Source organism: Trachurus trachurus (genome assembly GCF_905171665.1).
Source record: "Trachurus trachurus genome assembly, chromosome: 7".
Taxonomy (NCBI): domain Eukaryota; kingdom Metazoa; phylum Chordata; class Actinopteri; order Carangiformes; family Carangidae; genus Trachurus; species Trachurus trachurus.
The window spans coordinates 19755604-19772947 of NC_139901.1; the positions used below are offsets into that span (position 1 = coordinate 19755604).

The 17344-nt window shown below is 44.0% G+C and overlaps 1 protein-coding gene across 8 annotated transcripts in view; it reads left to right on the forward strand.

Moving 5' to 3' along the window:
* fmnl3 (formin-like 3) overlaps positions 1–17344 on the forward strand; it is a 33386-nt gene that overhangs the window by 12134 nt on the left and 3908 nt on the right. For 2 of the 8 annotated variants that reach the window (XR_014595524.1, XM_083976112.1), the window contains exons 2-25: positions 2804–2887; positions 3014–3094; positions 3208–3284; positions 5602–5685; positions 6189–6335; positions 7249–7357; positions 7523–7599; positions 8067–8160; positions 9312–9386; positions 9465–9575; positions 9665–9814; positions 10421–10522; positions 10727–11087; positions 11551–11643; positions 12430–12554; positions 12887–13089; positions 13176–13479; positions 13566–13646; positions 13740–13869; positions 13959–14119; positions 14328–14429; positions 15338–15430; positions 15557–15680; positions 16547–16669. Coding sequence is in view for 7 of the 8 variants with exons in the window: in XM_083976112.1 (XP_083832238.1) it covers positions 2804–2887; positions 3014–3094; positions 3208–3284; positions 5602–5685; positions 6189–6335; positions 7249–7357; positions 7523–7599; positions 8067–8160; positions 9312–9386; positions 9465–9575; positions 9665–9814; positions 10421–10522; positions 10727–11087; positions 11551–11643; positions 12430–12554; positions 12887–13089; positions 13176–13479; positions 13566–13646; positions 13740–13869; positions 13959–14119; positions 14328–14429; positions 15338–15430; positions 15557–15680; positions 16547–16638 (3060 nt within the window). In the remaining variant the exon portion in view is untranslated. Of the gene's footprint in view, positions 1–2803; positions 2888–3013; positions 3095–3207; positions 3285–5601; positions 5686–6188; positions 6336–7248; positions 7358–7522; positions 7600–8066; positions 8161–9311; positions 9387–9464; positions 9576–9664; positions 9815–10420; positions 10523–10726; positions 11088–11550; positions 11644–12429; positions 12555–12886; positions 13090–13175; positions 13480–13565; positions 13647–13739; positions 13870–13958; positions 14120–14327; positions 14430–15337; positions 15431–15556; positions 15681–16546; positions 16670–17217; positions 17271–17344 lie in introns of all 8 variants that reach the window. The other 6 variants (XM_083976113.1, XM_083976115.1, XM_083976116.1 and 3 more) reach the window with 6 other exon arrangements.

Genomic DNA, 17344 nt, shown 5'->3' on the forward strand with positions numbered 1-17344 from the left:
CCTTGCAGGAGGAGAGAGTACGTGGGCAACATGGCAACATAACAGGCAACCAAACATTTTTAGCATTTCTGTAGTATTTTATCCCTAAAATGGTCCGGTTGATCCCAAACTATAAAGAGACACAGCTCCCTCAGCTCCATAAGACGACTTCTTTTAGCGTCTTATAAACACAGGAAGTGCAAGATTGTATCACTGTGGGAGAAAGTGAAATGAAATTAGCTAAATTGGGTTACTTGGCTCAAATTACCCAAATCTAGTCAGAAAGGAAACATCCTCTCTGTTTTTTGCCTTGTTGGAGGATAAACCTCTTCTGTAGACCCCCATGTTCATATGAGCAACATCTTTTATACAGGTTTTTTTTTTTTAACAGTTGTAGTACCACACACATCTGCACACAGTCCCACCAGTATTTGTTTACAGTACCTGAGGCTCCAACTGACAAAGAGCAGAACATCATTAAACACCAAAGTCGTCAGTGTGTGTGATGAATGTGGATGAATGCGTTCTGTAATTGAAATTCTATACGGTTCTTCTTTTCCTTGTGTGTGTGTGTGTGTGTGTGTGTGTGTAGAGTCTGCATGTTTTCCAGGGATTCAGAATCAAATTACCTCAGAAGGAAGGAGGCCTTGCTCTTTGCCTGTTTGCTCCACAGTTCTACTTTAGTATTCGTGACTGACCTAGAAAACAAAGTGAACTCAACTTTGGGCCTGGAGCAGATATCTGGACTTATTCTTTTCATCCAGCATTCAGATGTTTTGTTTCAAAACCAAACCTATGGACCACAGATCTAGAGCCAAAGTAGTCACTGTACAACTGATGCTGTATTGTAGCCTACTGATGAAGTAATCCATTACTTCATTATGAATATGAACAAGCATCAGTTCACAACTCAGGACGGCTCAGGTCCAAACCATTTACCATAGGATAGATTAGGGCTGGTAATGAACAAGATTGTAATAAATAATATGCCAACAATATTCTTCTACTAGCCTACTACTGATTCTTTCGTAATCAGTAAGTTGTTTTATCTATAAAAGCTTGAAAGTAATGATTAATTCTTGTTTTTCAGAGCTTAGATTGTGTGTTGAGATGTGTTGTTTTGCCTGGCCTGCAGTCCAAAACAGAAAGAGACTCCGTTTGTAAAAATGTATAAAATCAGTTATTGTATGTGCACAAATCAGGGCAATTTAACAAGGGAATGAAACGAGATAATCAGAATAGTTGCTGTTTATTGCTGCTCATTAATTGAATAGATTAAATATGATATTTAATTTTAATTCACTAGCTGTTTTTTTCACTAACTGTGTTTAGTGTCAAGCCCTTGCTAAAATGCTCAGATACAGATAATAGTTGGGATAACCCCAACATAAATTTATAGCTAATAATTCATAGAAAATGCAACTCTTCACCCCCTGAAGACTGTGTCATGGGTAAAAGCTCCCCGGGGGCGAGAGTTGCCTGGGGGTCAGACAGGAGAGAAAATTTACTAATATAAACTGCTACTATAAACAAGACACATTCCTCCTGTAATTCTCAACATCTGGTATGCATGTTAGGTCTCTCCTCTGTCCTGCATGGGATTTATAAAGCAGGTTGAATCAAAGGCCCTGTATGTACGGTAACATCTTGGCACTGATTTCCACTACAGTTATAGCCTGTTAAAGATTTTTTAGGCATTTAATTTATTTAAACTTTTTTTTTGAAGGGCTTCAGTTTTGCACTTTGTAATTTGTCATCACCAAAATATGCCATTTACCGTGAACTTACTTGTCAGCAGCACCATCACAGCCTGACTCATGGTCGTGCTGACTGAGTGAGTGATGCGGTCCTGATGTGGAAAACTTATTTTAAAATACTTGCATGTGATATTCCTGTGATATTCCAACACTGCCAGTCGTTGTCATGGGGACAAGTATGTATTATTTTCCATCCATCAAACACCAGCAGTGGCAAAACACCAGTGTGAACATCATGTCTGTCTGGCCTGGGATGGGTTAACAGGGCAGGGTGCTGCGTTTTAGACGGCAGGCAGAGTTATAGCTGCAGGTTAAAAGTCAAGCTGACAGGCCGTTTGTGGCCGGGCTTATGGGGTTCTGTTGATACGGGTGTAAATGAGGGTTCCCAGTGCAAACAATCCCTCATGTCTCTTCAAAGAGAAATGCTGAGGGGATCAGTTTCAGGGGCTGGCAGGCTCCCTCATATTGTCGCGCTTCCTCGTTTTTAAGATTTCCATGTCAGCCCCTGTTTACAAGCTCTTGGCTTGGTCAAGGAAGTAATTAGTCAAAAGCTTGTGTCATATAGTTTGTGTGTGTGTGTGTGTGTTTCTTCTAACAGTGATCACAAGGACATAAAAGTGGAATGGTCTCTGTGCACAAATGAGAGCATTTAGGATTTAATTTGAGCCACAGTGAACTGGCTGCCTCAGGACACCTCATGCGGCGTTCAAGTGTTTTTATTGCAGGATTAGAGGACAGGCATGCTAACGGGCCAGTACTCTGATAGTGGCTTGCTGTGGTTAAAAGCAAAAGCCTGAACGACGCTGAGGCAAGAGAGTGCAGAGGAGATGCAGTTCATCTCCTGCGTCAGCACGCAGGATGCTGAAAGTCAACACAGGAAGTGAGGTCATGGTGCAAGTCCCTAAAATTTCGTCCAGTGCTTTGCCGTTGGCGCCAGAAGTCTACATAATCCCAGTGACACACACCACTGTAAATCAGCAGCTTCTATAAATAACCAAAGAAGCAAAAAAAACAAAAAAGGAAACATGGCTATGACTGAAACTGATGCTTATGTTTTATATTTTCAGAATTCTATGAACTTGCCTCCAGACAAAGCTCGACTCCTCCGACAGTATGACAATGAGAAGAAATGGGACCTGATCTGCGACCAGGTGCGAACATAAACTCCAATTCAAAATTAGCATTGTACACACACCTGCCCTTATAATTGACTCTGGGCCCACACAATGACTTCAGCAAACAGACATTATAATGCTTTCTCTGTTGTGTGTCCTCAGGAGAGGTTTCAGGTGAAGAACCCGCCTCACACCTACATCCAGAAGCTACGAGGATACTTAGACCCTGGAGTCACACGGAAGGTGGGACAGTACATAATTTTCACATATATGTCAACTAATAAGAATCTGTCAGCTCTGACACTTGCACATTGACAATTCTGCAGCAAACTCTCTACTTCCATTGTGTCTTCCAGAAGTTTCGCAGACGGGTGCAGGAATCTACAAAAGTCTTGAGGGAGCTGGAGATCTCTCTGCGGACAAACCACATTGGGTAATCAATTCTTATCCTCAAATTTTTAGCAAAACCAAAATACTATTTCCCCTCGTAAAGAATAGTTCTGTTTGTGCTCTTGCTGCTGCAGGGATCCAGATCTCTCTCTCTCTCTCTCTCTCTCTCTCTCTCTCTCTCTCTCTCTCTCTCTCTCTCTCTCTCTCTCTCTCTCTCTCTCCCTCTGGTGCCCTGATCTCCCCCATTGTTTTAACTTGCCAAGCTCTGCAGCTCCACTTCATAGAGCTGGTCCTCATAATGCCCAGATGGTAGCCATTGTGCTGCATCGTCCACTCCCCCATAGTGTTGAGCAGGAAGCTTTGTTGTGTATGCCAGAGGGACAGGAAGACACTCTGACCAGTGAACCCAGTGAAAAGCACAAAACACACACAAGGATGCTTTCATGTTTAGACATTGTCTCATACTAAAGCAAACAACCTTTTGTGTTACTTTTCCATATTTTGCTCCAGAATTTAATACTATGCAGCTCACTATACACCACAGTGTAAGTGAATGCTAGGCTAAGCCTTCTAGCCTTTGTCCTTAGGGTTGCAGACATGGATTTTGACTTAATCTGATGTCACACAATCACTTTTGCACAAAAATGTGCTGCAGGGACTTGCCACTGAAAACCAAAAAAGGAACGTGTAAAACGGCTTTGGTTTTCCATAGCATCGACTGAGCTCCAAGAATAACTCATATTCTATTAGACTTCATCAAAAGGGTCTGTTTTAATGCATTTCCCAGAAAGACTCACAGGCAAAGACGAAGAAAAAAAACAAAACAGGAGGGCTATTTTCAGAAGACTTTAGTGGGTGGGATTAAGTGTAACAGATGCTGGTTTATTGTGTGTGTCTGAATTCTGGGCCCGTTCTGATGTGTTATTCCTGAGAATGCCAAGAAAATCTGAAATAGCAACTGGTTGGAGAGAAGTAGAGGGAGAGGCTGCAAGAGAGGACAGAGTGAGGGGTCACAGGGAAGGAGAGAGAAAGGGGAGGTGTATGTGGGGGGGGGGGGGGGGGGGGGGGGGGGGGGTGTTAGACAGGAAAATGATGATCAAGCCTGCCTTCTTGTCCACCCCCTCCTTCTTTCCTCCTGCACCCAATCTTACTGCTTTGTTCCCTTTCCTTCTGTACCTCCCCTCACCTCTCTTCCTTTTTCACCTCCCACCTTCCCTCTGCCGCTGTGAGACTCTTGATTGCTTTCCTGCCATTGGCTAGCCGTCTGTCATCTTAACCAGTGCTCCAAGACTATTTTAAGAACCTTTTACCCCAATCCTGTCCTGCTCCCCTGTAGTTCCCCCTGTAGAAGTGGGGAGGAGGTGAAGGGGGTCTGTGGGGGAGGCAGACTAAATACTGTTGGCTGTCAGAGATCCGACCTGAGTCCAGCTCCTTTAGCCTTATGCCCTCTACATTCTTTCTCTCATCGCAATGGGAATTCCTTTGTTTGGAGTTGTTTCTCTGTCCAGAAAACTGGAGTTAAACGGGGAGGAAATCTGAAGCCTCGCTCTACTTTTCTTTCCAATGCATTCCTGCCATTATCTCTCAGTCATGGAAGGGGAAACCCCTTCAGAGATGTTCTTAACAGAGTACAGTAAAGTAGCACTGCAACTTATGATTATGTTCATTCCCCATCTATCTGCCAATCATTTTCTCAATAATTTTTATTGTTTTAATATCGATGATAAAATGCCTATATATGCCAAGAAATATTTTATAAGCATTAAAGAACTCTCAGTCTTCCAGTGTTGACTATGGTGATCAATTACCCAAAAAGCTGCTCCTTTAAATCAGCTGATTGATTGGTTTATCTGATCTTTGCAGCTCTACAGTGAAGCCCAGTAAGCATTTACACTGATGCATTAGGAGCGACAGGGGAGACGTACAGTGTGTGCACGGACACATGCAGGCAATACCTAGTTATACACACATACTGTACCTTCATATTTACACATCCACCTGTCTACTTATTAATTTAATCTATTATACTAATCATTTACCCTGTCCTGTGTCAAAGTCAAAATTCTCCATATTCTCCCTTTAAATATAGAATTTACTCTCAATATTTGACGTAAATATGTGGATTTCCATTCATTATCTCAGGATGCATTACACCTAATAAGACAAGTAGATGTCATTGTCAATTATTCATAGTGATAAAGAGGGATGGCCAAAACATTTCCTGAGTTACAGGCTAGATTAATTCTTACGGTTTAGGAATCACATCAATCTCCGCTTCTCTCTGTGTCTCTGCTAAAGGATACGGGTGTGTTCATGGTTTCAGTGCCCTGCTCACCCCTCTCTCTCCTCTTGCGTCACAGGTGGGTCAGGGAGTTCCTCAACGATGAGAACAGAGGTCTTGACGTCCTGGTGGAGTACCTCTCCTTTGCCCAGTGTGCTGTCATGTGAGTTCTCTTGCACAAATACATTAATTACACACACACACACACACACACACCTCCTGACTGTAGGCCAAACCTTTCCTAAAGGAACTGGGTTGGGCAGGGAATCCAGCTGCTGAGTTCACACGTTCTGTCCTGTGGAGCCTGTAATAAGCTGCTTGTGCATCTAAAATGTGCTCGTGGCACATTGCCTTCTTCGGATTTGTTTGTATGCCCAGATGCTATGTGGTGTAGTCTGGAGCCATACTTGCCTGAATGGGTCAGAATCTCTGTGCTGAGCTTTATCGTGCAGCTTGACAACAGTTCCTGTGATAACCCTGGCTCTCTACCAGGCTGCCTCGCTAACCTAACCTTCCCCTTGCCTCTCATCTACACCTCTGTGCCTCTGTGTGTGCTTGTCTGTCTGTCTGTCTGTCTGTCTGTCTGTCTGTCTGTCCTTCTGTTTATTCGTCTGTTGGCGTGTCTGTCGGTCTGTCTGTCTGTGTGTTTGTCCGTATGTGGCCCAGGTTGGATTTTGAGGGGCTGGAGAATGGGGAGGATGGCTTCTTGGACAAGGCTAAATCTTGGAGTAGGTCAATAGAGGATCTGCACCATATGAGCACCCAACCCTTCTGCAACACACTGGTGCGCTCTGCCCGCCAGTCTGTCCTCCGGTACGTATTGCTTTAGCTAGCTTCCCCGCTATTACCTATCCCTGTTATTGCCTCGCTCCGCTAACCATGAATGCTATAAATATGTACCCGCATGCAAACAAGTTGTCTTGGTGCTGTTTTGTTTTGTTTTGGTAAAATGCCTGAATGGTTGATAAGTTACCGGTCTGCTGACCTTTCTCTTGAACTCAAGGCTCTGCGCAATCTCTGTCAGATGATGAGCTGTATCAGAGATACAAACTGCAAGTCTCTGACCTTTTGCACCATGTGTCTCACTTTTGTTCCTCATCCTCCCTCATGTGTCCAGATGTGCGTTTGCACTGTCTTCAGATGAGAGCCAGCTGTGAGCAACAGCACATGTTGGACAGTTGCGATTCTCCTCTTCATCACTGAGCTACAGAGACATGAGATGAAATTAAGCATTACCAGTGTTTACAGAAAGACAAGTGCAACAGAAAATCCTCCACGCTTTATAACATTCAGAAATAGATTAACATGAACTTGTTTGTTGTTCCTTCTTTTAGAAAATGTTATATACAAAAATGCTAGATCATGAGACACTGTAAAACCCATTTATAAACTGGACAAGCAGAAATATTATGGGCACAGGCTGACTGTGCAATACAGTTACATAATACCAGTCTGTGTGCACAGACCTCAGTCAGTTGACAGCAACAAGGAAACCAGGCTCCCATAATGCATCTGTAACCTCAAAAGCCATCTAAGTTTTTTCTGTCAGAACTCGCTCTCTGTAATTTTCTCTCTGTATTTCTCTCTGTCACACACTTAAAACAAGAGTCATATGAGAAGCAGATACACTTCAGAACAAGCTGCCATTAATAACAAATTCTATGTAAGGAGTTGAGTTAAAATGTCTGTACCTCTACTAGGTATTAACTTCTTCCATCTGTTGCAGCTATGGCACAGTCTCGAGCAGCAAAACCATCAAAAACTCCCGCCTTGTGAGCCAGAAAGATGATGTGCATGTGTGCATCATGTGCTTAAGAGCAATCATGAACTACCAGGTAACAACCACCAACACAAACACCATAGAGGCTCACATAGATTATTATAAACATGAGCATTGTGTGTTTCCTGCGCACTCTGTTGCACTGTGTATATATATCTAACCAGGTTTCTCTGACCACATCCTGTTCACTCTCTCTTGTCTCTCTCTTTTCCTCATGTAGTATGGCTTCAATATGGTTATGTCTCATGCGCACGCAGTCAATGAAATTGCTCTCAGCTTGAACAATAAGAACTCACGGTAAGAACTGAGGCCCCCACGTCCTCACAGGGGCTGGGTCAAACAATAGGGGAAACCCTGCAGCCAGTTCATATGATATGCTTCCCATTCTGCATGGGGCTCGGCCTCTCTCTGAAGTTGGGGCTCAGAGGCTCATATACAAGCTGTTAAAGGAATGTTTACTGAGGGGAGATTAGTGGTAAACCGCTGGGGCTGATCACTTCATAATGAAGTCTACCAGGGTAAACAGTTCAAAAGCTTAAAGACCTGCCCCTGCTTCAGACCTGAGCATGGATTATTATTATTTCAACTCCTGTATGGTGATGCATTTGCACTAGTTTTGAGGATCGCATGCATAGACATAGATTCTGGTAGTGTAAATAGTACAGAAATTGTGCTTTTTCATTATTAATTGGAGATAGAATTTGTTTTTGCACTTGGTATTTATCCATGTATGTTTTCCTCATGAATGTCTCCTGTACTTTCAGGACAAAAGCTTTAGTCCTTGAGCTGCTGGCTGCCGTCTGTCTCGTCAGAGGAGGTCATGAGATCATCCTTTCAGCGTTTGACAACTTCAAAGAGGTGCTCAAAGATGCTTTGAAATGAAATTTGAACCATGATCATCTAACATTTCAGTGTTTACAGTTCAGGATGAAACTATGCTAATTTATGTGTTAACTATGCTAACTTATCTTTAGAAAATTGCCATCATTTCCCACATCACCAGCCTGCATAAAGAGTGTAGTGTAGAGTGTAGAGGAATGAGCATTTTCTGTCGACTAAGGGTGTAAGCAAAACCCTACAGTGGTCCTGTCTCAGGTTATTAGTCTCATTACGACACCAGATGTGAGCTAACCTTGAACAATGATAAGGATCAACTCCCTGATGGGAGCCAGTGGACCACAAAGGTTTTCTTAGCCTCTCAGTTTCTGTCTGCACAGTCATCTAAACACCGGAACAGGACAATTACCTTGCAGCCTAAAGCCCCAGGGAGACACAAAAGCCAATCAACCCACTAGTCAAAACAAGATGGTATTTTATTTAGTGGTATTTTTTGAAGATTATACTTTAATAGAAGGTGACACATCTAAAAAATCCCACAAAAACACCATCTGTGGTATTCAGGCTGTAACAGTAAACAAAGATTAGGTCCACACCGACTGTGTCTAGTTAGAATTAGGAGAAAAATTTGGGGAATTGAGACAGCAGTGCACTTATGTTTCACTCTTTTCTTCCACTGTATTTATATGCTGGAATGTGCCTTAAAAATTCCTGAATTTCCTTCCCATGAATTATAATAATAAGAACATGTTGTTGCAAGCAGAGGAAGTTGTCCTACTTTACCTACAGCTAAGATCCTGGGATTGGTTATGTTTGATCCAAGAATGTGTTTAATAAAGACAAAATACTGCATTCAATTATGCTTAGTTACATGATATATATATATATATATATATATATATATATATATATATATATATATATATATATATAGCACAGTAGTACTAGGGGTTTTGGGCAGGATTTATGGGTAATGTCTACTACGAAGCCACAGCTCTTCATATACAATAACAGTAATAGAGATGAATAGTTATATTTTATTTGTTTATCTCCTCTGCATTTTTGCCAATGTAGAATAACATTATATCTTATTTCTTTTTTTTACTGTTGGAAATGATCAGTTTAAAATGATATTTTAAAAAAACTCTATTTTTGCTTCTTTTCCATTTTAGGTGTGCAAGGAGAAGCATCGGTTTGAAAGACTGATGGATTACTTCCGCAGCGAGGAGGGAAACATTGATTACATGGTAAATGCAAATTATCCATAAATGTCTTCCCTGTGGTGTGAATCTGAATCCACTCATATAAATCTGTCTGTGGTTCAGGTTGCTTGCATGCAGTTCATTAACATCGTGGTCCACTCAGTGGAGGACATGAACTTCAGAGTCCATCTGCAGTTTGAATTCACCAAGCTGGGATTGGATGACTACCTGGAGGTAAGAAGACATTATCCTCACATGGAGATTATGTGAAAAGTTTGTCTTTACAGTATCACTCAGTCTGATTCACTCTCTCCTCATGTCAGAAATGTAAACATACGGAAAGTGACAAGCTGTCGGTGCAGATCCAGGCCTACCTGGATAACGTGTTTGACGTGGGTGGTCTGCTGGAAGATGCGGAGACTAAGAATGCAGCACTGGAGAAGGTGGAGGAACTGGAAGAGCACCTGTCCCATGTAAGTGCACCGCCCGGTCTGGACCACCAACACTGCTCTCTGGGCTCATTTATGAGACTGTTGTGGTTCACCAGCTATGTACTTAACTTGGCTGTTTCTACGTGGTAATTAGAAATCTACTCAGTGTTTGCATTTCACAAGTGGTTCAGGATAATAACAGGGTGGAGAACACTGGCAAATACTGTGCATGTAACAATCTTAATATTGTTCATGTGTTGGCTCAGTCTTTCTGGGCAGTTGCCCTCGTATCCCACGCCGCTTTGCAAAGACCCTCTTCACATGGAAAGGTCGTGGGCAGCCCTGACATCACTCTAGGAATTTCATAACAAACTCTTTTCTCAGAGGTCATGAATGATGGAGGAGGATGAAATGATGGGGGAGGAAGATCCCTGTGAATTCCTGTACAGCATGTGTAATGTGGTGAAAATGAAAGCTGAAAGCTATGTCATGCTCCTGCTGCGTCATGCTGCTGGATTTATCTTTTTTATTGATGATGCACTTTGCGTATGAGGAGAGAGAGCAGGGAGTGGAGCTGGGAGAGATGCCCGAGCCGTGGATCAATTTACCCCCTCTCATCTCTCTGTTGCTGTCTGCCCTCGATCACAGGTGACGGAGAAGCTGCTGGAGGTTGAGAATGAAACAATGATGAAAGTAGCCGATCTGGAGAAGCTGCTCCTTCAGAAAGATAAGGAACTGTACACAGTGCGGGTGAGCTGGCAGTTGTAATAGCGTATTATTGTGTGCATGTAACAGAGAGAGTTCAGCAACTGTGTATGTTTGAGCAAAGATCTGTTTGAGATGCATGTGGCTAAATTGCTGTGATAGCAAATTAGGTCAGCAGGAAACAGGATGTTTCTTTGGCTTGTGGAGTCATTGTGTCGTGCTCTTTATCCCCCCCTGGTGACTGCTCAGGAGACATACGAGTCGACCAACACCCAGGTCAACACCCTGAGGAGGATGATCAAGGAGAAGGACGCCGCCTTCCAGAGGCACTTCAACATCGAGAGGCGGCTCTTGGAGCTCGAGCAGCAGGGCACCATCCGTTTGCACAAGAAACCCGACGGAGACATTGCGATCGAGCCGCTGGGCGTGGGTGGTGGCGTCGGGAGCGGTGGCGTTGGGATCCCTCTGGGTGACATCGGGCAGCTGTCCCTGGGTTCAGTGGCAGCATTAACAGAAGCAGGAGGACCAGACACCAGTTTACCTCCAGCCAGTCAAGCTCCTCCGCCACCTCCCCCACCACCACCTCCCCCTCCCCTGCCGTCTGCCTCAGGTGACGGACCGTGACTCGCTGTGATTATGTCTGCTGACACATATATGTGAAAGTTAATTTGACTATAGACTCTCAGCGGAGGTCTATTTTCAGTTCCCCTTTTTTTGCTAATTCGTGCCAAGCCAGGTGATGGGTCACGGCAGCGTTCTCATGGCCTAGACAGGAAAAGGAAACACAAGCCTTGTTTCCTTTGTGTGCGTGTGTGCAGGCTGATTATCTCTGACTCTTACAGCAGTTTTCAGTTCTTCATAATAAATCTACTTAACCAGGAACAGGCCTCAGTAAGATTAAAAATCTTTCACTGGACTGTTGAGCCAAGAAAACAGAAAACATACAGGTTCTAAAACCTAAGACAGCCTTATAATGAAGTAGAGAGTATATGAAGACCACAATAGAACGATGACAAAATAATGTATTCATCCAGTAAAAAATACTTTAATATTGTCTACTGCATTAATTACAGGCCTGGGTGCACTAGTCCCACCACCAGCTCCTCCTCTTGCTCCACCTCTGCCAGACGCTTCTCCCTCTGTTATCCTGAGCCTGGGCCTGTCAGGTGAGAGCACAAACACAAAACAACATGTTTCTCTTATACAACTCTTAAAGGGATAGTTCAACATTTTGGCAAATTGGCCCATTGCCATAATCGCTAAAGTCATAGCAGTAGGTTCGTTACTTTTAATTGTCGGTGTAAGCTATTTTTAGAACGGAGGAGCGGAGCGTCAGGCTGCTCAGGGCTACGCTATGGAGGCTAATGGAATTTCTTGGTTTTCCTCATCAAACTCATCAAATACAAAATCCCAAAACTCCAAAACGCTTTCGTGGACAAGTTGTGACCTGCACAATCACCACGCTATGAGATAATAATGGAACGTTACGAAACGGAGCCGTTTTCGAGGTAAATACAGGGTAAATACAGAGTCTGCTTGCTGAAAAACTGTCCCTGAACGCAACGCGCATCAGCGGTTTTGCATGAATTTACCTCTAAAACAGCTCCGTCTCGTAACGTTCCATTATTATCTCATAGCGTGGTGATTGTGCAGCTCACAACTTGTCCACCACAGCCTTTTGGAGTTGTTGGGTTGTGTATTTGATGAGTTTGATGAGGAAAACCAAGAAATTCCATTAGCCTCCATAGCGTAGCCCTGAGCAGCCTGCCGCTCCGCTCCTCCGTTCTAAAAAATAGCTTACACCGACAATTAAAGGTAACGAACCTACTGCTATGACTATAGCGATTATGGCAATGGGCCAATTTGCCAAAATGTTGAACTATCCCTTTAAAGTACCTTCTATTCTACTGCAGGGAGCAGAACAGAAGTTAATACATGTATGTGTTTCACAGCTATCAGAATCAAGAAGCCCATCAAGACCAAGTTCCGCCTGCCTGTGTTTAACTGGACGGCCCTGAAGCCCAATCAGATCAACGGCACAGTCTTTAATGAGATTGATGATGAACGTGTACTTGAGGTAAATCAAGCACACAGTTCCACCTTTTTAAGTCCCTTAAAACCTGGTTCCAAACTTGGTTTAAAGTCTTTATTGCAATCTTTGGTGTTATTATTAAACGTTCAGCTGCTTCATCAGGACTGTGTGTGTGTGGTTTGATCAGATTTGATTGACAGTCCTGGCAACTTAAGCAACAACCCACCAGCTGCCATCACATTTTGATGGTGTTGCTAAAACCTGGTTAGAAATATGCATCACTGCATTTTTACAACCGAGGCTCGCCTGCTTCGAATTAAGAAGAAGCTGAAAATATGTGTTCAAGGCCTTTATAGTAAACTGTCACTCATCTGCAGGAGCTGGATCTGGAGAGGTTTGAGGAGCTCTTTAAGACCAGAGCCCAGGGTCCAATTGTGGATCTTGCCTGCACTAAGAACAAAGTGGCTCAGAAGGCCGTAAATAAAGTCACCCTCCTGGACGCCAATCGCTCCAAGAACTTAGCCATCACGCTGAGAAAGGCCAACAAGACCACAGAGGAGATCTGCAAAGCAATAGAGAAGTAAGTAGTTGTTATGAACGTAAAAGACGTCTTTGAACCAGAGACAACATAGAGCAGGTTAGTAATATAAGTTATTGTCTCCTCAGGTTTGATCTGAAGGCCTTACCTGTGGACTTTGTGGAGTGCCTGATGCGTTTCCTGCCCACGGAGTCGGAGGTGAAGGTGATGCGTCAGTACGAACGTGAGCGGCGTCCACTGGACCAGCTGGCCGAGGAGGATCGCTTCATGTTATTATTCAGCAAGATTGAGAGACTCACGCAGAGAATGAACATCATCACCTTCGTCGGGAACTTCACCGACAACGTCAACATGCTCACGCCTCAACTCAACGCGGTCATCGCTGCGTCTGGCTCGGTCAAATCCTCGCCAAAGATGAAGAGGATACTTGAGGTGAGAGGAGTTTATTTTGACTGTGTGTTTTAATATCAGCAGCGTTTGTGCTGCGTGCTCAACTCGTTCCTCTGGCTTTCTTTTAGATCATCTTAGCCTTGGGGAACTACATGAATAGCAGCAAGCGAGGCTGTGTTTATGGCTTCAAGTTACAAAGTCTTGATCTGGTGAGTAACACTCAGAAATACTCCATTTATTGCCACACCAAAAATATTACACATGGTGTGTTGTTAATTCCATTCATGTCTTTTGTTACACAGCTGCTGGACACTAAGTCTACAGACAGAAAAATGACATTGCTCCACTACATAGCTCTCATAGTGAAAGAGAAATATCCTGAACTGGCAAACTTCTACAATGAACTGCACTTTGTGGATAAAGCTGCGGCAGGTGAGTTTGCATTGTAGTAACATGAGATCATTTCTGTATAACACATTCTTTTTGTTTGTAAGTAAGTCATCTATTGAATGTGTGTGAAGTATCTCTGGAAAATGTGCTGCTGGACGTTCGAGAGCTGGGGAAAGGCATGGACCTGATCCGGAGAGAGTGCAGTCTCCATGACCACTCGGTTCTGAAAGGCTTCGTCCAGTCCAGTGATACACAGCTGGACAAACTGCAGAAGGACGCAAAGTCGGCAGAGGTATCCAACACTGTCCTCACCTCCTAAACCTCAAAGTAGCCACTGGAAAATCTGAGAATAGACATGAGGCATTGCTCGCACTCCACGTGCAGCTCACTCGCCTTTCACACACACACACACACACACACACACAAAAAAACATGACTCTAACTCAAGAGTGTTTACAAACATCGCTCCCACTCTGGCACTGTCCTCTTCCCAATTCTAGGAAGCCTTCAACAATGTGGTGAACTACTTTGGGGAGAGTGCCAAGACGACTCCACCCTCGGTGTTCTTCCCTGTGTTCGTGCGCTTTATCAAGGCCTACAAGGTGAGGGCACCAAGCCGGAGCAGCACCTGTGCATCTCTCCTCACTGTTGTACTGATGAATTGCAGCTTTCTCTTGTTCGCTCTGCACAGCCGGGAAGTTCCCTGGTTTGTCTTGCAGAGTAGGGGCAGAGCTTTTGGCTGCCTCTGTGCCACAGGACGTGGCGTAAACTCCGAGGCCAAATAACAGGAAAGGCCAGCTGGGTCTGACTCTAGAGCTGCAGCTGTGGTGTTTAGACTGGTTCTTCCCCCTCCTGTTCTCCCCTCCTCCCCCTCCATCCCTCCTCCCTTTTTTACCCCTGGACAGCCTCGCCCTGCCCCACCACGCAGCACACTTCCTCAGATTGTTCTCAGTCTGGATTTATGGGATCTGCTCAAGGAAATGTGGAATTCTGTGCGCAGGGGTGTCTGTCTCAATTGTTTATATGTCTCTTCAATGAATAGTTAGACATGTGGCAAATACATTAATTCACTTTTTTTTTGCCTAGGCTCAGATGAAAGGATCACTGAAACTTCTTGAAACTAACAGATGATGTTCATCTTAGAATAAAGTTTGAAAATGGGGAAGCAATACTTTCTGCCAGAGCTAGGCTTGTTGTTTCACAATGATTGGCTGTAGCTTTATATTTATTATGCAAACTTACCAGTACTATCAATCCTCTTGTTTATCTCTCAGTAAGAGAGTAAATAAGTATATTGCTCAAAATTTGCATGTGATTTTTAAAGGTTGAAAGGGGGAGGGGCAGAAAATATATTCACAATGATTGGCAGTTCATCAAAATGCGTCTTCCCTTTTTATGTTCAACCTCTGACTTTCTCTGTTCTTACTACGCCACACAAGCGTGTTGACTCGAGTTAATTTGAGCCACGGTTTCTCGCCACCGACCTCTCGCCTTCTTGTCTCCTCAACAGGATGCAGTGGAATACAACGAGCAGAGGAAGAAGCAGGAACAAGCAATGAGAGAAAAGTTATTGGCTCAGGAGGCCAAACAACATGACCCTAAGGTACAGTCCAAGCGCAAGCGATTAAGCTGAATGAAAGCTATCAGATGTTTACTCAGTGCTAAATAAAGCTTTGTGGTGTGCCAGCAAGTACAATGAACAGTGCAAATCTCCTCTCCACCGGTTCAGGTCCAGGCCCACAAGAAGAGGCAGCAGCAGCAGGAGCTGATCGCAGAGCTGCGCAAGCGGCAAGCCAAGGACCACCGGCCTGTGTACGAGGGCAAGGATGGCACTATTGAGGACATCATCACAGGTGGGCCAGACAGCACCTTAAGTAGAGCCCATGTGGGTCTCAGCAGCCCCGGCCGTCGCAGGCCGAGGATGACTGTGGTCATTCACTGCTCAGCTCCTTTGAACTGCACCTTGTGTTATGTGGTCCAGACACAGCCACATCTGGAGCACAGCACATAGCGGCCGCTAGTTATTCCATGACGTGCTGTCTCGTTAGCTCTGAAATGAACAACGCTAAAGCTGTTGAGCCTCAATATGTTGAGCTGAACAGTTCAATATGTTGGACCATGTTATTACAGGATCCCCCTTTAAAGCTCCCATGGGTGGAGTTTCAATGTGTTTGTAGTATTGTAGTATAGTGACATTTTGTTTGTAGAAAAATAGCACAGTCCCAGTGAAAAGTGAATGGGGATTATACAAGTGTCTTTCTTGAATTTACCACCAGGAGTTGCTAAAGTCCAACTATTTCAATTTCTACTGCTAAGGGCTTTAAAAGGGCAGTATCTACAGCCTCAGGAAACAATCAGTGATCAGTACTTACAATGTAAATAATATAAATGTTGCATTGGTATGGTTTTTAGTAATAATAATAATATTATTAATGATAATGCTAATAATAACAGCTTATTATCCAGCTCCAACCCTCACTTTGTTCTAATTCTATTAAAAACATCCTGAGGCTTTTACCAGTTTTACCTCCACAGATGTGCCACAAACAGCACTGATCCGCATTTCTCACATTCATTACAGTCTCTGAAAATATGAAATCTAAAGGTGGGCCAGTGCCCTCGCCCCTCCTCCTCTTTCCAACCCCCCTACCCTCCCTTCCCAGAAAGCCAAGTGTCTCAGGTGTGACATGTTCTCTCTCCCTCCCCCTCCTCCCCCCAGTACTGAAGAGCGTGCCCTTCACAGCCCGCACTGCTAAACGCGGCTCACGGTTCTTCTGTGAAGCCAACCTCTGTGACGACGCCAACTGCTAGCCCTCTCCCCTTAATGCCAAGGTTGATCCAGGTGTCTCTCGTATGCCTCCTGACTACTGTGCATGCAGCATGACCCCCCCCCCCCTCCATCCCTCCCTTCCTCCCAACTCCTACCACTACAATGACTGAAAACTAACTTGGGCCATCATTGGTTGTTTGTGTTCTACTACTAGAGGACTCCTATCATGCATCTGATGATAGGAGTCAGCCAAACCTCTTTGCCTGGCATCAGAGCTACATGGGGAAAAAAACAACACAGAAAAAAAGAAAAGTTGTACAGAGTGTCAGCATATTTTGTGCGTGAAAAATATGGTTATACACTCAGAGTACAATCAGACATGACTGTGATTGAATTGTTGAGTGAGAGCATCATGCATGACGCTGTAACAGGCTGTGCATTATTATAGCAGATTTCTTTTCATGAAGCTGAATTCAACAATAAAGAGGTTTGGCTAATTTACTATTTGTTTTTATCAGCAGTGCCTTGTTCCATGAGACTAACTTGTTTGGTGTTGGTTTTTCCGGCTAACATGTGACTCTTCTTTCCTCAACCACCACTCTTTATTCTACCCCCTCCAGCTGAAAAGAAGATTAATGACAGTATTTGCCACTCCTAAGAGAGGGTAAGGAAGGTAGCCTGGCTGAAACCCGGCCCGCTTGGCCTTCCAGCTCCTGTGTGCTGCTACAGTGATGTCAGCTGCTTCAG